The following is a 24,690-nucleotide window of genomic DNA, read 5'->3' as shown; positions in this document are numbered from 1 at the left end:
ATATTTTTTCACTATTTATCTTTGTGAATAAAAGCTAGATGAAGCATCTGATTATTTCTCCAAAGTTTCATTATAAAATTCTTTAAGGAATGTTTAACATGATAAATTCTCTTTTAGGTTAATAAAAAAATTAGATTTTTAAAATTAATAAAATTTTTGGAACTACATTTTCTTTATCAAATCAACCAATGAGACACTAATAAATAATAAACTAATTAAAATTTCAAATGCTAATTTATCATAGCCTCAACTTTCAATACACAAGTATACCCAATTTTTTAAAATAAAAGATCAATCTCTAAGTCATCATTACTACTTGATAAGAAAGTGATTAAATTAGAGCTAAATTTTAATTTCAAAGCACCAATTAAGTTAAAGGAATTTATATTTTAATTTTTTTATTTGTTGAGTTTGGCAAACTCTTGTCTACTTGGTCATTTTGTAGCTTTTGGGTTCTCATGATAAATCATCATGAATGATAGCAAGTATGTGGGAAATGAGCATGTTGTGATATTAGCATTGATATATTATTGAGGAAAATAATGTTATAAAGTTGTTTGAGAAGAAATAATGTATTCAAAAGTGTGAAGCCACTGATAAAGCTAAATAGAATAGTTAAGTCCAACTTGTGGGACAGGGTGAACGAAAGATTGAATTTAAGGATCATATTTAAGTAGCTCATGTTTCCAATCATTATAGATAGAGAGAGAGAGTTTTTGACTAGGTCTATAATTAGTTATTCTTGAAAGAAGAATATAGAAAAACTAAATAATAATAAAAATAGGCTTAAGCAATAGTATTTTGTGTTTTAACAAAATGAGTTTTTTATATATTGTCAATCAATTTTTTTATATAGATAATAATTAAAAATATTATTTAAAAGTATTAAATAAGCTAGAATATAAATCAAATCAAAAACAAAATTTTTAAAATTGAATTTGAATCAACTTATTTGAAATATATCCCCTTTATTTTTAATTTAAATTTGACCCATATATTTTTAAAAATCAAATATTTTTTTTTTCCGAATAATTTACAATTTTGCATATTCCATTGCATGAGTTAATCAATCCCATCAATCAAAGCTTTCATTCAAGAAATATATTTTTTAAAAATTAAAAAAATAATAATACAAAATTCCAAAAAAAGTACCTTTCAAGTTTTACCCCGCTGCCACCCCGGCTACTTTACGGTGTCGAGTCCATCCATATTCCTGCACGCCATTCCCCACCTCTGTTAAGTTAAATGTCTCCTGCGGTACATCAGAAACCTCTGCAGTGGTAGTCTCGTGAATAACCCCCTGGTGCTCCCGCGCACTTATACCAATTCCGACCCTCCATCTTCAACCTCGCCGCGAAGGTTCTCCGACCTCCGATGCCGCTTTCGTCTCCGCCGCCGACCGGCACGGAGGAGCTGGACGATCCTCCACCGTCGTCTATTACTCAAGAGAATCCTTCTCCACCAAGCCCCATTCAACTCCTTCCTGACGATACCCTTCACCACATCTTCTCCTGTCTACCCCTTCGCGAAACCCTTGCCTCCCGTTCTGTGTGCCGTCACTTCCACGACTCGCTCTCATCTCCTTCCTTCCTCTCCCTCCTGCCTCCTCTTCCCCTCCTAGCCCTTCGTCATCCACGTCATCACCATCACAACTATCACCTTCCACCTTCCCTGCTCGCTTTTGACCCATCCTCTTCCCGTTGGCTTCGTCTCTCTCTTTCCTTTATCCCGTTCCCTTCTCTCTCTCCCGTCACGGCCTCGTCTTCCCTTCTGTACCTCTGGGCAGATCCTGCTCCCTCCACGTCTTCTTCTGATTCGAAGCCCCCTAAATCTCTGATCCTCTGCAATCCGCTTACCCGATCTTACCGAATCTTGCCTCCTCTCGGATCCGCATGGTCGCGTCACGGTACCGTCCTCGCTGCCCCCGCCATCGCCGGCAGCGCTGTTCTGGTCCTTACTGAGCTCGCTGCTTTATCTTACTCACCAGGAGCTGCTTCCTGGCGGAAGTTCTCGCTTAACCTGCCCTCTAAACCCCGCAGTCCCGTCATCATCGGGTCATCTATCTTTGCTCTCTGCGATACTGGCAACCCCTGGCGCAGTCAGTGGAAGCTCTTCTCATGCTCCATCGATGATCTGGGAGGCCCCCGAGGGTGGGTTCAACTTGAGCGCCATGAGTGGGGAGATGTCTTCGATATCCTTAAGCGGCCTCGGCTAGTCCGCGGTGCTGGGATCAGCCGGATCTTGATGATTGGTGGGTTGAGGTCGTCCTTTGCAGTGGACGCTCCGTGCTCTACGGTGTTGATATTGAGGCTGGATTTAGGGACCTTGGAGTGGGAGGAGGTCGGCAGGATGCCGCCGGAGATGTACCGGTGCTTTGCAGGAGTTGGGGGACAGCGAGGAGGAGCGGCTGCTACGGCTAATGCTGTGGGGAATAATAAGGTGAAGGTTTTTGGAGGAGATGGGAGGGTTTGGTTTTCTGGGAAGAGGGTGAGGGGAAAAATGGCGATGTGGGAGGAAGAGGAGGAAATGGAGAAATGCGCTGGAGTTGGAGGATCATGGAAATGGGTGGATGGAGCACCCGGTTATGGGGAGGTGGTGTACAGGGGTTTCGTTTTCGATGTTGCAGCTAATGAGGTTTAACGACTGATCTGTGGTGGTATGTTGAGCTTGTTTTTCTTATCATATGATGTTAAATATCCGACATTCTATTGCTTGCTTGCTTCTATTAATGTTGTGATGGCAACGTGCTAATCTAAAATGAACTTTTTTTTGGTGAGGTCCCCTGGATATGAGAGGATTGTTACCTCATTGTAGGACAGTCTGATATCCGATTATAAATATTTCTAGCAATTTAAAGCCTCTATTCTAAAGCGATATAATTTCTGCTGTGAATTTAGATTCTGGATAGGATATTACTGCTAGATGTGTTTGCTGCTTGTTAAGGGTTTTCTTGAAAGAGGAATTTTTTTTATTTTGCTTTATCTGTTAGCGTTGTTTAGATTGTAACTTTGCATCCATTCCCTAGTTTACATGCCCCTTCAAAATTAAGCCGCTTCATGAAGTTGAGCTTGTAAGCTCTTAAGAAGCTGTCAAATAATAAGCATGATGTTCCTTAATTCGTTTGTAAGTCTGCATATTTGGGCCTCTCTGTAAAGGACCTGATTTATAGGTCGTGAAAAGGTCCTCATTTGTACCTAATCAAATAGTCTCTGTTTGAATATCTTTAAATAGGCTCATCATATATGCTCTAAAACTAATGCAAGCCAAATGCAAAATAAATTTAGAACTGCTTTATAAATACAAATCACCTCAGTTTGATAATTTTAATAATATTAAAATAAGTATTTTATCATAGTAAATTTGTAGGGACTTTTTTGAAACAACTATATACCATATTTCGTTACTTGGAAAAACAGTTTAAGGCAATCAAGTTTGACTGGTCAGTTCTTTCAAGAATTAATCACATTTTGTATATTGAGTTTTTTGTCCACTTCTTTGGTGGTAAAACCAATTTTTGATACCCTGAATCATTACTTTTGAGATGATGAGATCTTACTATGTCTCTACTTCTATTGGATATGTGTCTCTCATATACTTTCAGCCACTCCCCCCCCCCCCCCCCCCCCCTTTTTTTTTTTTGAACTAGGCTTGGGATGTTTGAATTTTAATTTGCCTCCATCCTTTGGGCTTTCTATTTGTCTTTATTTGGCTCCATTTCATTAATTAATGAGATCTCAAAATCTTCCTTTTTGATAAAATCTCACTTACCCTGAATTTCTATTGGCCAGGAGCTTTCCAAGGCATATTATTTTCGTATTGAAGGCAAGATACTGTTGGTAGCATGAAACATGTATTGAATATTACATGATTAATATGAGATGCCTTAAGTCCATAAACATCACCATTTATTTTTTTTTTGAATAACTTAGCCCTCATGCCATATAATAAACTTCTTGCTCGTAGTTCCTCTCTAATCTTTTCCTTTTCTAATTTCATCTACCCATGTGAGCTTTCTCTTGGAAAGTGTCTTTTAAGTAACATAGTATACCAGCTTAGATCTTTTGCTTTTAGTTTTTTTTTTTTTAAATGCTTTCACTTTATTCTTTATTTGTTAAGCTTTACTTCAAAGCCTTATCGGAAGCTCTTCTTCTTTATGCAATCTTCTTAAGTTAAGTTCTCTACCTCTTCGAGCTTTCGTTCGTTAAACCTTATTTGCGGTGCATATTAAAGTGGTTGAACATTTTTAACACTTTGACCTTTAGATTCCCATTCAAGAAGGAATTCTTCTCATCATATTGCTAAAGTGTCTGCTAGAGATAAAATTCTTATTGTATTCATTTCTGCCACATGCAAATTTCTCCTAATAGTAAACTCTATATGTCTGTGTATTAGCCTCTAGTAACTATTTTTGTTTTGCATGTTTTAATACTATCATTAATCTTGTGCTTAATAGTAAAAACCTGTTTGCAGCCCATCATTTTCTTAGTTTGGCTCATTAACAATCTTATGTGTTATTTTTCTCTAAGGCAGCCATCTTTTATCATAGAGCATCTCTCCGTTCTTGTTTTGATATTGCCTTCAATAAATTGTTGGAAAAATAGAGCTTAGACATAATGAATTTTTTATGGAGAGGGGAAAGAAATTTAAGTGATATGTACAAAGATAACGGGTATAAATATTTCTTTGTGCAACTTTTGATACTCTTTATAACAATAATAGGAATATCGATGCTTTTTTTTCATTTGGAAGATCAAAACTTACCCTCGAGTACGATAGAGGAAATCTTATGGAGTCATAAATGAAGACAAAACTTTGATTGGAAGGATTGTGCATGAGTAGAGAGTAGACATGGTGTTTGGGACATTCTGTTTAGGGATAGAATCAATAATGTTGGGATCATTTTGAGTAGGCAAAATCATAGAGATAGGACATAAGGGTGTTCTTGAAGACCAAAATTAGACTGAATGTAATCTTTATCTTTCATGAGTGAAATCTACCTTAAAGATAAAACTTGTGAAGTAAGGTTTATTTTAACAAATTAAGCATCAATTAATATATAAGCATTCTTAGAAGGTTTATTTTTTTTGTATAAAAGTATGGTCAATAAACAAAAATTTATTAGTTTTGGGGTCTAATCTTCCTCTATTTTGACTTTAAGTATGAACCCAAGAGGTATTTCTAAATATTCTAGGCATAAAGCCATTATGGGAATAGAATGTGGTAAGATACTACACGAGGGATTTATATTCTACAGTTCATGAAGATAGTTTATCAATTATGTAGGTTTGTAAGGACTACTTGCAAACATTAGGTTTTTACTCATTCATTTTGTTTGTGGTACAAGAATTTATAATGATTCATGAATCATAGCTTCTCTTCGAAAAGTAACGGGTAAAAAAATGATTGATGTATTTCTTTTGTATTGAAACTTTTTTTTTGAGAGTTAAGAAGCATGATCTTCAATTCTCCTTTATAATATTAAGATATCAAACATAAAATAATCACTAATTGGTTTAAATATGATTTAAAACATTTGGGTCATCAAATCAATGAACACTGTTGTGTATTGGTCACACAAAAAAGACATTACTATAAATTCATTGTGATCATATCTAGTGTAAAATATATTCTTAGTCACATTCTTTCTTTTTTTTTAATTGATGAAACCCATATCTCAAATACATATTGAAAATACTTGCATCTTCCATCCATTCAAACAAATAATTTATCTTAGGTAATGAATATTTATTCTTAGTTGTCACTAATGTAATTCCTTATACTCTATACACAAATGTACATGGTACCAACTTTCATTTTCAGAAATAGTACATGAGCTCCCTCAAGGCAATACATTGGAATTGATAAATCTCTATCAGTGAACTTATGCAATTATTTTTCTAACTCATGTAACTCTCTTGGGATCATTTTGTGGAGGGTATTAGCTATAGGTGTTGTACCAGTTATCAACTCAATAGAAAACTCTATTTTTCATTTAAGAGTTAAATTTATTGATTCATTGAGAAATACATGAACAAATTCATTCTTTTATGTACTTTTTCAAACTTTCCTCTGAACTTACTCCCATTTTTCACATGTGCAAGGAATACCTAATACTCTTTGTTCTACAATCAATCAATGTAAACCATTGAAATTAGATATGAAAAAACACATTTGTTTGGAAATGCATCATATCATTGTTATCCAAAATAATGTTGTCTGCTTTCTACAATCAATGTGAGCACCATATCTACTTTGTCAATTCACCCTTAATATGACCTTGAATTTTATTAGAGTTAACACTATTAATTTAGACTCTTAGCTCTTAGTAGATATGTCAATATTATACATGCAAGTATAATTTTCATGCAATCACTATTAGATAATTCAATAGAAAAAATAGTATTTAATACAATAGTGTAAACATAATAATACAAAGAAATACTTAGAAATAGGATTCTTTCTAGTTACATAGAAATAAGAATTGTACTCGCCTTTGCCAGGTCAAAGAATGTATCTTGCTTAGGTGTAGATGCATTTAGAGGCAGCTCCATCTGACTCATTATTTTGATAAACTTTTTAATGAAGTTTTTGAAAATGCGATCGACCTTAGTGATCTTAATATCGTGAATAATAATAAAATGTTTCATTTTTACCGTCACTTTAGTAAAAAAGAAGTTGAAGATACTTTAAAAAAAACTAAGGGTGGAAAGTCTGTAGGACCTGATGATATCCCAATTGAAGTATGGAAATATTTAGGAGATTTTGGAGTTTCTTGGCTTACTAAACTCTTTGATATTATTTTAAAAACTAAAAAGATGTCTGAGGAGTGAAGGAAGAGTATTTTGGTCCCCATTTAAAAAAAAAAAAAAAAAGGTAATGCACAAGAGTGTGCAAACTATAGAGGAATGGAGTTGATGTGTCATACTTTAAAGTTATGGGAAAGGGTAATTGAACATAGGTTAAGACGCATTACAAAGATTTCTCATAATCAATTTGGATTTATGTCGGGCAGGTCTACTATGGAAGCTATACATTTATTGAGATGTTTGATGGAGAAGTTCAGAAATAATAAAGAGAATCTACATTTGATTTTTATTGATTTATAAAAAGCTTACGATAAGGTTCCAAGAGATATCATTTGGAGAGTTCTTGAGAAGAAAGGTGTTCATATGACTTATATTCAAGTCATTAAAGATATGTATACTAGAGTTGTTACTTGTGTTCAAACTGAAGGAGGGTTGACCAAATATTTTCCTATTTCTGTTGGGCTACATCAGGGATCGGCTTTAAACTCATATATTTTTGCTTTAGTTATGGATGGTCTTACTGGACATCTACAGGAGGATTTACCTTGGTGTATGCTTTTTGCTGAATCCTTCTCTTGGATAAATCGAGAGAAAAAGCCCAGGAAATACTTGAATTATGGAGGTTTACATTGGAGTTTAAAGGCCTTCATTTAAGTAGAACTAAAACTGAATACATAGAATGTAATTTTAGTAGTAGTAGCTCTAGTGACAGAAGTGTGAATTTGGTTGATCAAATTATTAAAAGTTGTGAACGATTTAGATATTTTGGGTCCGTTGTTCAAAGCGATGGTGATATAGATGGGGATATTAATAGAAGAATTCAAGTTGGTTGGTTGAAGTGAAGGAATGCTTCGGGTTTTTTGTGTGATAGAAAAGTACCGCTTAGACTGAAAGGAAAATTTTATAAGACGGTGGTGAGACCTGCAATGCTCTATGGCGCTGAATGTTGCCCTTTAAAAGAGAAGCATAATAATAAGTTAAGTGTTGCCGAGATGAGAATGATTAGGTGGATGAGTAGCTTTACACTTAGAGACAAAATGCGAAATGAATATATCCGTGATAGAGTTGGTGTAGCTTCTGTGACGGACAAAATTAGAAAAAGTTACCTTAGATGGTTTGGTCACATTAAACGTCGACCATCTGATGATCCGATTAGGAGAGTAGATTTTTAAGATTTGACTTGTGTTAAGAAAGTCAAAGGTAAACCTAGGAAGACTTGGGCTTATTGTATAAAAAATGATCTTAATTTATTAGAACTAAATGAATATTAGAACTAAATGTAACACTAAATAGAACACAATGGAGAAAAAGGATTCATGTAGCCGACCCCACGTAGTGGGATTAAGGCTTTGTTGTTGTTGTTGTCTTCTTGTAGAAGCTTCACTTCAGCCTCTCAAAAGAGCTCATACATTACACTTGTGATTGGAACTCTGACCTCTCTTCCTATTCCCCATTATACTTTATTTTATCTTAAGCCTCACTTGACCGCATCTAAACCATGGACCAGTTTTCATTTCAAGTCGTCACTCGGAAAACTAATATGAGGTTGAGGTTGAGGTTGATCCTTCTGAACTTGTACCAGGCATGGTTGATACTAGAAGGGAGACCTATAATATACTGGTTTGAGTTTCTACAAGGTGCTAAAATTTTTTTTTTCATCATATGATAATGAACTCATCTCACTTGTACAAGTTGTAAAGTATTGAAAATCATATTTACTTGACGAAGAAGCAATGGTTCGAATGGAACACATGTCATGTCAATTTCTCCAAATACAATTAAAGCTTCAACAAGCACGTATTTATTTTAGGAATTGGATTATGTATCTGCATCACTTCAGCAAATGTTGAGTAATTGCGTATGGGTTGCTTAACCTGCTACAGAAGATGTTTATTCTAAGGTTTTCGACTTGTATGACAAGTTAGTCCTAGGCATCAACTCATAATGCCAGCTTTTTTGGTTGACAACCAATCCTCAGGATGACAACACTAGTGAGCCAACTTGATGGGGGTGGCCAATGTTGGTGGTGACTTTTTGTACGATCACGTGGGATTTAATTGATGAGTTGTAAGTGTTGTTGTTCTTGTTTTGTCATGCATTTTGCTTGGTTTGCCTAGTGCAGTGGGCTATTCGTCAGCTAAGTTTGTTGCTCAATTTGCAATATGATATTAAAAGTCACATATGGGCAGCCTCATAGATGTAAGACCTAACCCTTAGCTAAATCTGTAATAATAATGGCAAAAAGTTGTCAAATAACTTAACATAAACCAACTTAAATGTCATCAAGTTTGCCATTCATGCTTGGGCCAACATCCATGCTATATTTTCCCAAACAATTTCAAGCTAGGCTCACATGTTTTAAAAGGCAATATAACAAGTTTACTCAAAATCAAACTTCAAGAAAGCTTAAGCTTTGAATCCCATCCTTCAAACAACACGGGGTTTTCTTTGACAAAATTAAATCTACCATGTTGTCTTTAGGTCCTTAGAGTCACTTATATAGTATAATAAATCTTCATGTAGTGAAATGAACAATCGTTCAATCGTAAGTGGAATTTGACAAACGTCTGAATGATATTTGAAGTTAGATGCTATATTATCAAGATCGAACCAATCAAAATCGAATGTTTCTTAGACATGTTTTATAACCATACTGAAACTCATGAATAATTGATCATGACATGCTTTTGAGCACCAACAATCATAATATGAATTTCTGAACCACAATTATTCATGCTGTGCACCTTTGCACCAATTATTTATGCTACTACAAGAATACTCTTGTCAATAAATGGGCTGTCTTAGATTACGTGACCATAATTGTTAATTAGTCTTCTAAAATATATTGTAAAAAGCATGAATTTGGTCTGTTGGTAGACTTGGGATGAGAGAAGTACAAGGTTTTATTTGGTCTGTACTTCATCTACCTAACTATTCACTACTCGATTAAATTCAAAGATATATACCAAGTCTTTAGAGTTCTCTCATAGTAGGGAGTAGTAGTTAACTTTGGGGGCTTGCACCCATTGGAAGTCTCCACTCAACTTTGGGAGATATTTGGTGAAATCAAAGCTAATATAACTCTAGGAATGTTACTTTCGATTCCTTAACTATATTCGGAAAGCTCGAGGAAGGTTTGCTTTTCTTGAGAAATTACAGGAGAGAATAATGAGTAGGATACATGAGAGAGGAAGGGGAGAAAGAATGAGTTATGCTTGGAGAGCAACCAATGATTTTCATTCAATAAACAAAGCATCAACGAAATATGAAGTTAGGACGTTTATATCGAGATAGAGCTTTTAAATCTTGCTTAAAATGTTTGAGTAACAAAGAAGGTTTTAATGTGACCCTAGTTCATGAAATGAACATGAAAAATCAAATAAACGTTCTGAAAACTAATTATGACTTGCTATAAATGTAAATGACACATGGGCACATGCTGCATGTAATGATAAGATCAAAGAAGAGCTAGTATTTGTAATAATTTTACATCAATTTGTATAATACCCCTCATTGAATAATGTTTCATGTGTGCTTGTGTATTGGACAAATTTCTTTGTATGCTATCCCTTAATTCATACACTATGTCTGTTGTTACCATCTACAAAGCATAAGTTCAAGATATTTTTTATGATTTTATGTCCTAAATATTGAACTTTGATTGAAATTAATAAAGAAAAGATGGCTTATAATGTCACTTATTATAATATTGCTTCTATATTGAAGCTGTTTATCATAAATATTTTTTTATAGATGATAATAAATTTCTTTTATTGGATTACTCTTGTATCATAAAGTTAATGAATCATTTGTTTAAAAATATTGATTGTTTATAAGATTGTTGCATCTGCGTGCTTGTTGAATGACCAAATTATCTGGCAATTTCATGAAAGTTATCATTCCAATACGTTTTTTATGTTATAAATTAGGGTGAATGATCTTTGATTAGGCGATTTGGTTGTATGATTGTAAAAGTAATCTAAAACGAATTTCATGCAAAATATCTTATTATATACAAGGATAGCAGTTTATCCCCCACCCATGCGTGTACATGTATTTACCACATTTTTTATCATTTGAGAAAGCATGGATATGCTAGGGAGATTTTTTTTGATACTTGACTATTTTTTAGCACTTTATAGTGAAGTGTAAGTGTTGTCACATATTTTAATTATTTATTAAATTTATGTCACTCCAACTTAATTCTATTCCTAGTAATTTTTACCATTGATTGTTTTCTAATTCTTCCTATCTCACTCTCTTAATATGATTACCTCACAAAGAATTACTTAGTTTTATTCTTATCAATTGTAGTATGTAGTTTAGAAATCTATTATAACTCATGGCAGATTTATTTCTATTTATAAATTTTAAAATTGCACTAAAAATGTTGTACTATGTGTCCTTATTGTATTTGTGCCCGTGAATCATAGTTTTGCAACTGTGCATTATTTTATGAAAACTCGTGAAAAACTAAATAATCAAGGAGGCTTGCTGGAAAATGGCTTAATTGAGGATACTCTTCCACTGGGTATAATGCATCTGGGAATTTCATTGAAGTTATCATTCCAATACGTTTTTTATGTTATAAATTAGGGTGAATGATCTTTGATTAGGCGATTTGGTTGTATGATTGTAAAAGTAATCTAAAACGAATTTCATGCAAAATATCTTATTATATACAAGGATAGCAGTTTATCCCCCACCCATGCGTGTACATGTATTTACCACATTTTTTATCATTTGAGAAAGCATGGATATGCTAGGGAGATTTTTTTTGATACTTGACTATTTTTTAGCACTTTATAGTGAAGTGTAAGTGTTGTCACATATTTTAATTATTTATTAAATTTATGTCACTCCAACTTAATTCTATTCCTAGTAATTTTTACCATTGATTGTTTTCTAATTCTTCCTATCTCACTCTCTTAATATGATTACCTCACAAAGAATTACTTAGTTTTATTCTTATCAATTGTAGTATGTAGTTTAGAAATCTATTATAACTGATGGCAGATTTATTTCTATTTATAAATTTTAAAATTGCACTAAAAATGTTGTACTATGTGTCCTTATTGTATTTGTGCCCGTGAATCATAGTTTTGCAACTGTGCATTATTTTATGAAAACTCGTGAAAAACTAAATAATCAAGGAGGCTTGCTGGAAAATGGCTTAATTGAGGATACTCTTCCACTGGGTATAATGCATCTGGTTTATGTTATAAATTAGGGGGAATGATCTTTGATTGGGCGGTTTGGTTGGATGATTGTAAAAGTAATCTAAAACGAATTTCATGCAAAATATCTTACCATATACAAGGATAGCAGTTTATCCCCCACCCATGCGTGTACATGTATTTACCACATTTTTTATCATTTGAGAAAGCATGGATATGCTAGGGAGATTTTTTTTGATACTTCACTATTTTTTAGCACTTTATAGTGAAGTGTAAGTGTTGTCACATATTTAATTATTTATTAAATTTATGTCACTCCAACTTAATTCTATTCCTAGTAATTTTTACCATTGATTGTTCTCTAATTCTTCCTATCTCACTCTCTTAATATGATTATCTCACAAAGAATTATTTAGTTTTATTCTTATCAATTGTAGTATGTAGTTTAGAAATCTATTATAACTGATGGCAGATTTATTTCTATTTATAAATTTTAAAATTGTACTTCGAATGTTGTACTATGTGTCCTTATTGTATTTGTGCCCGTGAATCATAGTTTTGCAACTGTGCATTATTTTATGAAAACTCATGAAAAACTAAATAATCAAGGAGGCTTGCTGGAAAATGGCTTAATTGAGGATACTCTTCCACTGGGTATAATGCTTTCTTATTTTTTTAGTATTATTTGCATAATGTGTGTAAAGTTCTAAAAACACTATCGGCTACAGCTTTAGATTCCTAGTATTTAAGATGGTATTGTTGAGTTTATCCTATAGTTAATTTTCTTTTCTGAATGTCTTTACCTTTTGATATTACTAATACGATTTTCTCTCAATATGTGTTGTAAAATATTCTTTGGCTCGTCTCTCCACAGAAAAATTCTGACACTGTGGTTGCATTGAAGGAAAGAGAATATTGGCTAACCTATAACAAATCTATTACCTGAAGTAAAATAACCTGCTTAAAAGTATATATTGCCTAATTAATAAAACTCATTTCTAAATTCTGAAAAGTCATTGCCTAGAACTTAACGATTTAAGCTGTGCTCCTTAGCATTTCTATCCTAAACCTTAAAAAGAATTTTCCTGCAAATCAAATATTGTTGTAAAAAAAAATGGTCAAAACAATTTGTTATGAAAATAACTTTGCACAATCTTTGCAAAAGTTATCGAATCAGAGTTCGTGAACAACCCATTAATGATGTGCTTTTGCTGAAGCTTGTCAAGTGTTAAAATTTCAGTAGCCTCTAAGCTTTTAACTTCTGGTCTGTTTGGGGGAGTTGCAGTTGTTTGAAGAAGTAGCTGCAAAGAAAGTTGTTATGGTGAAGCTGTTGTTTTTAAAGTTATGTTTCCATTTGGTTAGCTCAACTGTGCATCATTTATGATGTAGTTGTTTCTGAAATATATTTGATATTTTTAACTTCACTGTTTCAGAATTAACTCATAGATAATAACAAAAACTAATTTCAGATAATATCAAACAGTCATAATTCCAAAATATTACATAAACTGTAAAGTTGAAATCACAATAAAACACCAAATGCATTCATTTTCACAACTCAATAGCTTTTGGATGTTATAGAAATGACAGAGATCAATCTCATATAAAAACGTACCCGCAGAACATTGAAATCAAATATATATGTCTTCTATCACAAGATAAAACTGGCATAAAATATAACAATAAAGTTATTGTAAAAGAACAAACCCACAGAAACGACTAGGAGAAATCTGATCGAAAATAGATTTCACAGATACGACAATAAAACAAGCCCACAGAGAAAAAAATTGAGTGAGGTAGAATCCTCTCGGGATCGGATTTCATAGTAACAGAACGAACAAATGAATAGAAAAGCTAATAGAGGAAGTTGAATCTGCTTGAAAATGAGAACCATACAGAATATACCAACAAAATTAAAGAATATAGAATGAACGTTCCTTTTACGCAAAGAAAAACACTTCCGATCACTTTCTCCCTCAGCATTCCACACAGACAGTTGCTTGAAAATGAAGTGCTATGGCTTGTCAGTTGCTCAAAAACGAAGAGCCAGGGTATCAGAGTAATTAATAGTTACTAAAATGCGGTCCAAGCATGAATGACCGCGTCGCTAAAACGACGCTATAGCATACCGTTGTGTCATAACAAAAAGCTGCAAATATATCGACCCAAACAAGTTCTTCATCTCGTTCTAAAACTCTTTTACTATCACACATTGTTTAGTTTATTTGGTAACTCCTCGTTAACCCAAAAACAATTTATTTTCGTTTGCAAGTCGCTATACTATATAGAAATTTCTCATTTTGTTGTGGTACGCTTAAATTTTCCTTTTTAAATTTAGATGCTATAGCAATTATTTTTAGTATATTGCGATGAATGCATGGTAGAACTAATTTGATAGATTGAGAAGATAATATTAGTGTTTATTAAGGTTTTGTTTGGCGCAGCTGTAGCTTCTCAGCTTTTCAGTTGTAACTGCGCTGCCCCAGGAAACTGCTGCGGTGAAGCTGACTGCCTTTTTGGGACAGCTGTGTGAAAAAAACTGTGGGGCAGTTGTTTCTGAAAAAATGATCATTTTTCCCCTATTTAGTAAAGTTGTTTAAAACAGAATTGTGACAGCATATTTTTGATACTTCAGAAGCAGAAATTCATTTCAAAACAGAATAAAAGTTTAGATACACAGCTCACTTAATAGTGAGAACTGAAAGCACTAAAGAAAAAAAAAACTAATAATAGCAAAAAAGCTCGAGTCGGATTTTTTCTTGGTTGGCAATGGATACTCAACTAAATTCAAAAGATTTCTTGAGCATAGAAAATTCTTCCCAACCCTGTTGCAAATGAGCAGGGTTTTAAGTTATCGTTATTCCGAAGCACATGACACAATAAACGGTCATCTAATGCATATAGGGTTTTTCTTCTGAATCATAAATTGACTGGACATATGGACAAGATTGAACAAATATCGGATTAAGAAATTATATTTTACATAAATATCTTACTCATAAGCTTCAGTCAACCATCTTAGAACAGAAGCTGGATGAATTGTTAACTTGATAGAGAAATTATTTACATATTGGCTTGCATCAGAACATGCTTCAGAAGTGTGGAGCTTCTCATGGAAGGCTAACATGGAGCTTCATTTAGATCCCAATTCTGGTCATATTCAATTAGTAATTCTATAGTTTGTCATTATACTAAAAGGTTCACGATAATATTCAATTATATGCTCCCTAAAATTAAGAACTCTAGTGAACCACTGGGCTACTCACAGGTCGTTCGACATCTGCAGCTACTCACAGGCCGTTTTCCCATTGTAGCCTCGTGAATCACAGAGCTGCCTCCAATGGAGATGCAGGGCCTCCGTCTGGGGAGCATGGTGCCCAACGGAGAGAAAAGATTTGCGTGTGCGAGCTCACTGACTCCAAACTGGAAAAAGCAGTAGTCTTCTCGGTGAGGACCTTCTCGATGAGGAACCTCTCGGCGACGCCAAGCTGGAAAAAGCAACATTCAAGTTTGCCTTCTCGGTGAGGACCTTCTACCGAAGATCGTTTCTGCTTCGACATCGGTGGACGAGCTCGACTCTATGGGGTCATCGTCGGATGGATTCCATTGTGTCGAGGGAAGCCAGGTAATACATACGCGAACGAACGCGGGATCGCGGCCCTGTTTTTGTTAAATCGTGAGAATTTCTCCGCAACGCATTGCCGCCGGCCGCCCCAAACGATGCAGAACTGTGTCTGCTTGCCGCTCCGCAGCTCCATCGCTGCCCCAAACGGACCCTAAATGTGAGATATTAAAATATAGACCGTTGTTAAGTAAATTTAAGGAGAAAAGGGACATCCAAATGTGGTGAAAGAAAAAAAAACAAGGAAAAGTGCATGAATAGGTTTAATATCTCAAGGAACAGTTAATAGGATAAAATAGAAAATAGAAAGTTGGAACAAAGTGATAGGCTTTTAGACCTCATGCTTTTGCTTATGTAATTTTGCTCGCATTTTCCTTCAAAATTTATTTTTTTTTGCTGCTGCGACGCATTTATTTCTTGTTTTATTTTTCTTGATGTCATTCAGTTTTTTGTTAGAGCTAATCCGGTTCCTGATGATGAAATTTATTTTTGACAAATATTATTTGAAATGGATAATTATGAACTTCAATGCATTGATGGCTTCACAAATAATTAACAAAATAGTATGTATGTTGCTCCGATTAGATATTTTCATATGTAAGTTGTCACTTCTGAGCTTCTATGATATCAATTCTTGATATTCTTTTTCTTTTTATATTAGAATTTAAGAGTCCCTCTATCCTTCAACATTTTATTTTATTTGAGAGGTTGGATAGCTATACTTACGATAAAATATATCTTTTTGGTAGATGGAACTGATTGCAGAATCGTATTAGTGTCATTTCAGTGATCCCCACTGGTCCATTACTTTTTTCAATTCTTTCTCTGGAGGTACGTCTAGTGTAGGTGGTAGCTTTGTGTGGTTCTCTATATATAGCTGTTTTAGTTATCCATCTAATTCTTAGATAGTATTCCAGTCTAATGCATTTGTCTGTGGCTCTAACTAAATCCAATCACTAGATATAAGGAAGATTATAGAAACATTAATTTTTAGTAGGAGCTTGATGCATCAGAAAACCATCTAATCAAACACAAATCTTGTGCAATTTTTTAATTGAAAACTTTTCGGAAGTAAATTTTGGAACATTTAAGTCGGATTCTTGCGAAGCAGTCAAACTAAAATGTCTCAACTTGAAGAGCCCGATGGAACCAAAAGGTATTAGAGTTTAATCTTAATAAGCCAATTCAATCAATTAAAGTGTGTTTGAAAACTTTTGAATATCATTTGGAAACTAAAATTATCATTGAATTTTACCTACTTGTGTTCCAATTGGGCCCCTTAACTAGAGGAATTCAATGGACTTTATGATCACCTGATTTTGAGGTTGTTAATATGCTAAATGTTGAATAAATGTTTTATGTTAAAAAAATACAAATTGTCTGATGGAGCAATTTGAGATTGGCCAAAATAACCAAAATGTCATTTTCAAAAATTTAAATAGATTTAGATTTCTATTTTCACATGATGTGGACTTGAGACTAAATTGGATAACTTGAAGACCTGAAGTTCCAACAATCAATTCTAACAATCTCCCGCAATAATTTGTTGTAATCCTACTCCTCACTTGAAAACCATCGTCTGTTCTCTGCCACTAGACTATTGTTGCCCATCCTTCTTCTCCTGTTTGTTAACCACCATAGTCGTATGAGACTAAACAATTGTTCTCAATTTTGTAATTATTTCTTCTCCATTTGTGAGGAAGAGCAGATTTTTGTAACCAAATGTACAGAGTAAATTATTTTAATTGGTACATGTTCCATAGTTTTTTTTCTTTTTTGAGTTTTCCATAAGCTTTGGTGGCTCCCATAAAACTCTTCTTTTATCTGGATATGCTAGATTTCATATAAAGCTAATACCTTGATTTTTTTCTTTTACCTTAATAATCTTTGAGCATGCAACAAAGCTAGAAGATTTTGCATCAGTTATCTTTGATGATTTAATTTGTTATTGTGAAAAAAGTCTAAACGAGAAACTCAATGCAATGTAGGCCTACAGTAAGACGATTTTTTGAGAAAGAGCACAAATTATACACTTACTGTTTGATTTTTTGGTATAATTTTTTTTCTAAATGTTCCCGAAGATCAATTCTATCCTATAGAAACTTATTCCATTATTCAGTTGCCTATCAAGATTTCCCTCAAACATTTTGGCACAGATTGTACTGATCTTGAAATCAGAGCTAATGGAATTTTGCTATTATTTTTATTTTACACTTCTATCATGATTTAATTGCATTCCAAAAATAAATGTACTTGCTGTCTTCATTACCAGCACATATTTCTTGCAGCAGGATGATCTTCAAGAACACTATCACAATTTATACAGATGTTTATTTTTATATTTTTTTCCCTAAAAGTACTAGTTTAAAAAAAAAAAAAAAAACTCCAACTAACGCCTATCATAAGTATGCCTCGTTATCTGTTTATCTCTGCTGTATGACAATAAGAAAGCTCTCTCCAGCCTTATTAAACCAATGCACACATCTTTCTTCGTCAAAGATGTGTATTTTTATACATGATCAATCTATCAGCCTAGATTGTGTAGTTTAGCCTCGTGACTCGTCTATAAGAAAAATTTAGGGGCATTTATATACATACCACACATACCACACAAATTTTATGTATCATATCTAAAACCTAAACATTCATATTTACATGCATACCATTCAAATTTTTTACATCACATCAAAAATACCAACATCACCATCTTTTAAAAAGTGGAATACGCCTTTACATGCATGTATTTATGACACCAAGGTGTTATAAGGGAAATATCAAGCATTAGGTGTTAGATATATAAATGCATAAGAAATTGTGTGGTAGTATGTAAATTTCCCAAAAATTATGAATAGGCGCTTCAGCTTGCATTTGACCAGTTTAACAAAACCAATCTTACCAACTATAGCTGACGTGATTGTTATTTTATGTATAATTGAAAAACAAAATAATCATTGTCTGCTCAGTTTATTACATAAACTAAAAATCAATCACATAAATGGCTGATTATTAATCAAACTCTATTTACTGTATTTAGTTGCCTGGAGTGCCTTATAGTAGCACCCTTTTGATGATTTAATAGTCCTGTTAGGTGAATATATGTTAAATAATATTTTTCTCAGCATTTTGCTGATTTATCTTCTTTTTATAGTTTGGAACATGCACGTTTATGCATTTACGTAACTAATTTAATGGAAGGGAAGCTCCATGTACAGGAACATCGGTCTGCTATAATATATGTAATGGAAGGAGCTCTTCACTGCAACAAACTAGTACCCGTGATTTACCCAAAATTTCTCCTACATTGAGCTATTAAGGCTATAGTCTATGCAGGCATTATTTTAGATACATTACAATTGTGTTGGTTCAGCTGTAAACTGAATTTCTGGTTTTGCATTCGTGTAATGTTTGGGATTCTGAAAATCTTCTAGGATATTAATACAGTGATGAAGAGCAGCGCTATATGCAATCTTTTATTTGTTTATTTTTTAATCTTTATCTGATTATTTATATTTCATAATTTTTTCAACATGGTAGCAGCTGAATGGTATAATATCAAAATTACATATTTAACATCTAAATATATGAAATATTTTTTTTTTCCATGCATGGATGAGGTGGAATATAAAAAAAAAAAAAATTGAAGCTTAGGTGGTAGATATGTAAATACTTGGGAGTTGAGTGCTTATTTATAAAAAATTATACTATTTTTTCTTTTAATAAGTGAGATACATCTTTTATATATTTTTTTAAGGTAGATATGTAAACACATAATAATTGATTGGTATGTATGTAAATCTTCGATCAGGGGCATTTACATACTACCAAATTCCCATGCATTTACGAATCCAACAATTATACATTACATTACCCTTTATATAACCTCAATTTCATGTCACAAAAGAAAAAAAAAACAACGTTCCAAGAACATAGCAGCAATTGATAGGAAGAATATCTGCTCATAGTTTACATAAATGAAATTTTCTCAGTTCATTTTGCAAACAAAATATTGCGTGTGGATAAATAAATAATTAAGGCTTGTTACAGGAAAATGACATGCAGCTGAGAAGCAGAACTCTATAATGCAGCTGGAATTAATGAATTATGACCAAACAGGCTATAACTTTGGCCATCCTTCGACGACCCCACCATATTTATTCAAATAATAGTTTTCAAATAAACTCTACACAAGAGTGAAATTTCAAAATCATGAGATCAATTATATTGTAGGAGTGAATGAATTATGCTATCTTTGAACCTTCTTCTTTGGTCTAATTCTCTTGAAAGCCATAAATGTTACTGCAGAAGAAAGAGAGTACCTGAAAGTCACAAAATAATAAGATTTGATCAGTTTAGGGGTGCACAGCTCCAACTTTCAAAAACGGGCGGTGTCAAACCGATCCCCTGGCTTTTTGTAGGGAGCCATTTTAGTCCCTAAGTCAATAACAGTGTCGGCTTAGTTCCCATACTCTTTTAACGAGGGCTAAAATACTCATTTATTTCAGCCCATATTAAAAAAGTATGGGTGTTTTTTTAGTTCTTAGCATGAACATATAAGTGATGGAAGACTAAGAAAATGATAAAACCAGGCCACTTCTAAATGTCTCAATGGCTATGGCTTTTATCAATTTTAATTTTCTGACCCTCAACTGGTTTGCAATAAAGGAATCATTGGTTGTCACTATTTACAAATGTCACCTCACATCCATTCATCTTTGTAACCTTAATGTCCACAACTCCTAAAGTCAGTTTTTTCATTATTATAGCTAAATGGGGCAGGCAGGTGATAACTGCGCTCTCTGTCATTGAAGCGAATGAAAAATTATTCAAAAAGCCGGCGAAAATGATTGGCTTAACACTGATCATGACATGAAAATCCTAAAAGGTGACAACGATGACAAACAAAAAAAAATGAAATTTTTAGAATCAAAAACCAAAGCAGGCGCAATAATAATCAACAAATATTATTTGAAGTTCTGTAAAATAAATCAAGATGATGAACTTCATGTCAAGGATTTCGATGATCACAAATCAGTAACATGGCTACGAGATTATGATGGTGAAGACGAAGTTGTAAAAATAAACATAATAAGCTCGCAGATCAATGTTAAGCAAGAGGTTAGGTGTTGGATATGTAAATACATAGGAATTGAGTGGTATGCATGTAAGTCTTAAGCTAAAGATAAAAGTTTGAAGTAATCTACTTGAATTGTATTAAAAAAAGTGCAAGCGCTAATGAAAATTAGATGGGAGGAAATGTGCTTTACCAAGTTAATGTATAGTTTAGATGGTCCTGTGGCATGACTGAGTAACGAATCAAGGAATTTACTTCTTTTGGCACAGGATAAGGATCAGCTGCAGAGGCATTTTCATTTACATCTTCTATATATAAAGTATCAGCTGGAAGACTACAAGCCCGAGCCATCATGGGAATATTAACATAGAACCATTGGCCGCTCTGAGGATCATTTTCAGGGACAAAAATACTCGGTTTTTCACTTCCGCGAACTACCCCAACAACTTCTATGGGGATTTCACGAGGCTCTGTATCCTGTAAATGTAGGAAAGGTAAATCATTAAAAAACCGGATATAGAATAAACCTCCAAGATATTGACAACAGTCACATTTATTTTCCTCAACAAATCAAGATCTTAACACTTCGGATATGCCATGGGGAGAGAGAGAGAATGCCCACCAAAACTACAGGGATAAGGCAAGCACCCAAAAAGAAATTGAGAAAATTCTTGTCGGCCATGTATGAAAGAGATAGCAACATTTTCACACTCTATGCTCTATTTTAGGTTATGCTTGTTTACATTGAATCATTCATATTTTTCTTTTATGGAGAAGGTTATGCTCGAAGGAGTAAAGTATTAAAACAATCCCCAAGGAGGATTATTTCAACCCCCGCTAAAAGAGTATAGGAATAAAATCGACACTTTCTTAGACTCCGGGACCAAAATGACCCATATGAAGAGTCAGAGGACCATTTTGACACTTTTCTTCTTAAATAAGCAACTTCTTTGGCACAGGCCTATTAACCAATATTATTTCAAATATCCATATCATAATTATATAAAAACAAAATAATAAAACTGAATCGCATTTTGAAGAAAAATTGTAAGAAAAGAAAATGATTATCAATTAAATACATAATGCAAAATTGTCAAAACCTCTGAATTTCCGCTAAGTTGGCATCAACATTTATTATTGTTAACGAGGAAAAGCCATGCCGCCATAAAAGGGAATTATAAGGATATGAGTCATCATAAAAAGAATTATTGGTACATTCACAAAAATGATATAAATATGAATGATGAATGGTACGAAATTTAAAAAGAAAGGAGACAACCAAGTAGATCTAGGAGTAAATGGCTACACAATGACTCATAATCTTAATATCAATTAATGGGAAACTCATGATGAAGATAAAGAAAATGACAATGAAGAGAAAAATTAGTATTCCATGTATTCCTTGTATTACTTTAAATCCTGTGCTCTAAAACCAAATTCAACAGAGTAGGATATGTATCAAATAAAAATTCAAATATTTATATCGGTTCATAACCTCATTCAAGAAACTATTTGAAGCTTATTGTGATATTTTCACAGATAAATTAAACAAAAATGCTAACTAAAGAAGAAGTAATGTTATACTGAATATCAAGCTTCACAGTAATAATATGCCATTAAGATGTATTTTATCTTCTTATGATCTGTAGAAGTTGATTTCAACATCTTGAAAGTAAACATATAGAATTACAAATATCATATAGATGAATGCAGTTTGGCGATAACCTTCGAGAGTTTAGGTTTTTGGGACCAAAATTTCCACCAAATACGGCCACCATTTGGTCGGATATCCATTATTTCTGAATCTGAAGACTTCTCGGAGGCCCTTGAATCCTTTGAAGACCTATTGCGCCAATCCCGAGGAACCCATCCTCTGTTAACAAGGATAGGCTGCTGCACACTGGCAATTGCTTAAAAAATTGATATGTTAACAAATACTGTTAAATATTTAAATAAGTTCAGTTAAGAAACAAAGAGAATAAATGTCACTACTCTAAGGTTTCGAAACTGAATAGATAGATAAGGAAGAGAAGTCCCACTCTAGACTGGAACCACACTGTTTCAAAAGCTTTGACCACAGTGATAAAATCATTAAATATGACTACATATAACAGGCTATTACAAAATCAACAAATAGTAGAAACTTTCAAAATCTAATTGAATAACCTTCTTCACCCAAAAGTTCTCAGTGGAGTTTTATGAATATTTCTCAATCCTTGGATCGTGCATCTATTAATATGGCCATGAATGCACTTACACTGAATGTTGTCAAAACTTTAAATGAAATTTAGTTAGCACATGGAAGCTAGAGAATAAAGCTTTGGATTAACCAATAATACCTTCATAAAAAACTTTCAAAATGATAATCTGGATTAAAAACACAAGCAGATGCTGCAAACTTGCTATGGACATTAAAGACTTCATCAACAATAAAGTATTTAGCAGAAAAATACACATATTTTCAGTGTGTTTGTGTGATAATCAGGGTATGAACACTGACTAAAAACCAAAATAAGATGATCAAATGCTTACCTGCCATATTTTCCTGCCGTTGGAATTAATGGAGAGATAACGTAATAACCATTCTCAGTTACTCCAGAGATGCTTCGTGATCTAGGCCCAACAAATAAGGCCTTTCCCTCATCAAACACACCCTCACAAATGACCTTTCTAAATTCCAAAGAATCCAGACTCTGCCCTGAAGGACCTATCTCATTCCACCTTATGGGTTCCATGTCTAGTCTTCCTTTCCTATAATCCAACATTTTAATCTGGCAAGGAATAATTTGCAAAAAAAATATGCTTTAGCTGCAACAAGTGATTGCCAATATTTTACCGAAAAAAAAACCAACAAAATTTCACTTTGCATTAGAAGAACCGAGATAAACATAAAGAATACTAGAAAAATGTGTAACTATGAGTTATACATCACCTTCTCTTGTCTACGGAAAATCTGCCAGGTTCCGAGGGCAAAAGCGATAGCACCAGGAATGAAGAGCGGCAGCTTGGACCATCTTCCCCTCTCTTCTAAACGACAAAGTAAGAAACTAAACATTTTGAGGCTGTTGAATTCATCGAGAAGAAAAACCCTAACCCTACAAAGGCTAGAATATTGCAAGATAGAGCAATTCTCAGTTTGGGATGTTATGACGGAAAGGCAGACCTTCAGTTTGTGGTGCTACTGCTGCTTCTCCAATGAGTTTCGGCGGAGGTGACGGTCGGAGAATTCTTTCAGACGAGGACGAGAAGACTGGTGCGAACTTCGGAATGATGGAAACAGCTCTGCTTATTTTCAGGGCAGCCATTGTTGACAATAGAGAGTCCGCGCTTCAGATTAAAGCCATCTTCGCCGCCGAATAAGCTTTGAATTACACGGCGGCGCTTCGCCGGAATAAGCGATCTTGCGCATTCTGGCCTTACGAAAGAGAAGCCCATGAGGTCTAGCGTACTCTGGGCCGCGATCTCATCCTAGCCGTCCGTTAATGTCATAAAATAAACTTACATACAAATTTATAAATATAATATTTAATACATCAATATCACTAATATAAATAATTTCTAATTTAAATACATTTTTTCATTCATGTACATAAAATCCCATCCAACTGAAAGTGAGCTACCTATTTGCTAATTGTGTTTCGCAACTTTATTTATGAAAATTTATATTAACTTTATATTTTAAATTTGATGTTAAAATTTTACATGATATATAAATACTACAACAACAACATTAAAGCCTTAATCACACTACGTGTGGTTGGCTACATGAATCATTTTTCTCCATTGCGTCCTATTTAGTGTCATATTTTCATTTAGTTCTAGTAAGCTCAGGTTTTCTTAGGTCTACCTTTGTATTTATTAACACAAGTCGAATCTAAAACATCTACTCTCCTAATCAAATCATCAGATTATCGACGTTTAATGTGACCAAACCATCTAAGCTGACTTTCTCTAATTTTATCCGTCACAAGAGCTACACCAGCCCTATCACAAGTTTATTTATTTCGCATTTTC

The 24,690-nt window shown here is 33.7% G+C and overlaps 2 protein-coding genes across 5 annotated transcripts; one reads left to right on the top strand and one right to left on the bottom strand.

Annotated features, from left to right (window-relative positions):
- The first annotated feature begins 1,274 nt into the window (after window positions 1-1,274).
- LOC110021656 (SKP1-interacting partner 15) lies at window positions 1,275-19,085 on the top strand. Of its 3 annotated transcripts, none has more exons than XM_020720234.1 (2): window positions 1,275-2,656; window positions 18,818-19,085. In XM_020720234.1, exon 1 carries the CDS (start codon window positions 1,375-1,377, stop codon window positions 2,638-2,640), a length of 1,266 nt encoding a protein of 421 aa, XP_020575893.1. In that variant the 5' UTR covers window positions 1,275-1,374; the 3' UTR covers window positions 2,641-2,656; window positions 18,818-19,085. The 3 variants fall into 3 exon arrangements, with proteins under 3 accessions (XP_020575893.1, XP_020575895.1, XP_020575894.1); XM_020720236.1 differs by having other exon boundaries at window positions 18,806-19,085; XM_020720235.1 differs by having other exon boundaries at window positions 18,754-18,831.
- Window positions 19,086-19,470: 385 nt separating this feature from the next.
- On the bottom strand, window positions 19,471-24,165 carry LOC110021650 (surfeit locus protein 1-like). 2 transcript variants are annotated; one of them, XM_020720219.1, is made up of 6 exons: window positions 23,840-24,165; window positions 23,609-23,703; window positions 23,209-23,447; window positions 22,402-22,576; window positions 20,870-21,153; window positions 19,471-19,921 (listed from the first exon to the last, which is right to left on the bottom strand). In XM_020720219.1, exons 1-6 carry the CDS (start codon window positions 23,979-23,981, stop codon window positions 19,849-19,851), a joined length of 1,008 nt encoding a protein of 335 aa, XP_020575878.1. In that variant the 5' UTR covers window positions 23,982-24,165; the 3' UTR covers window positions 19,471-19,848. The 2 variants fall into 2 exon arrangements, with proteins under 2 accessions (XP_020575878.1, XP_020575879.1); XM_020720220.1 differs by having other exon boundaries at window positions 23,609-23,700.
- Window positions 24,166-24,690: the final 525 nt, after the last annotated feature.

The sequence above is a fragment of the Phalaenopsis equestris genome, unplaced genomic scaffold, assembly GCF_001263595.1.
Source record: "Phalaenopsis equestris unplaced genomic scaffold, ASM126359v1 Scaffold000137, whole genome shotgun sequence".
Lineage (NCBI taxonomy): Eukaryota > Viridiplantae > Streptophyta > Magnoliopsida > Asparagales > Orchidaceae > Phalaenopsis > Phalaenopsis equestris.
Note: the sequence above shows the minus strand (reverse complement) of the source record. Positions and strands in the feature narration are given on the sequence as shown.

What these genes read in the sequence shown, in the direction of transcription:
- LOC110021656 (XM_020720234.1), top strand. Translation starts at nt 1,375, where the DNA reads ATGCCGCTTTCGTCTCCGCCGCCGACCGGCACGGAGGAGCTGGACGAT.
- LOC110021650 (XM_020720219.1), bottom strand. Translation starts at nt 23,981, where the DNA reads ATGGCTGCCCTGAAAATAAGCAGAGCTGTTTCCATCATTCCGAAGTTC. An exon ending in TTTTCCGTAGACAAGAGAAG is followed by an intron (nt 23,448 to 23,608) that starts GTGATGTATAAC and finishes ATTCCTTGCCAG; the next exon opens with ATTAAAATGTTGGATTATAG. An exon ending in ACGGCAGGAAAATATGGCAG is followed by an intron (nt 22,577 to 23,208) that starts GTAAGCATTTGA and finishes AGCAATTGCCAG; the next exon opens with TGTGCAGCAGCCTATCCTTG.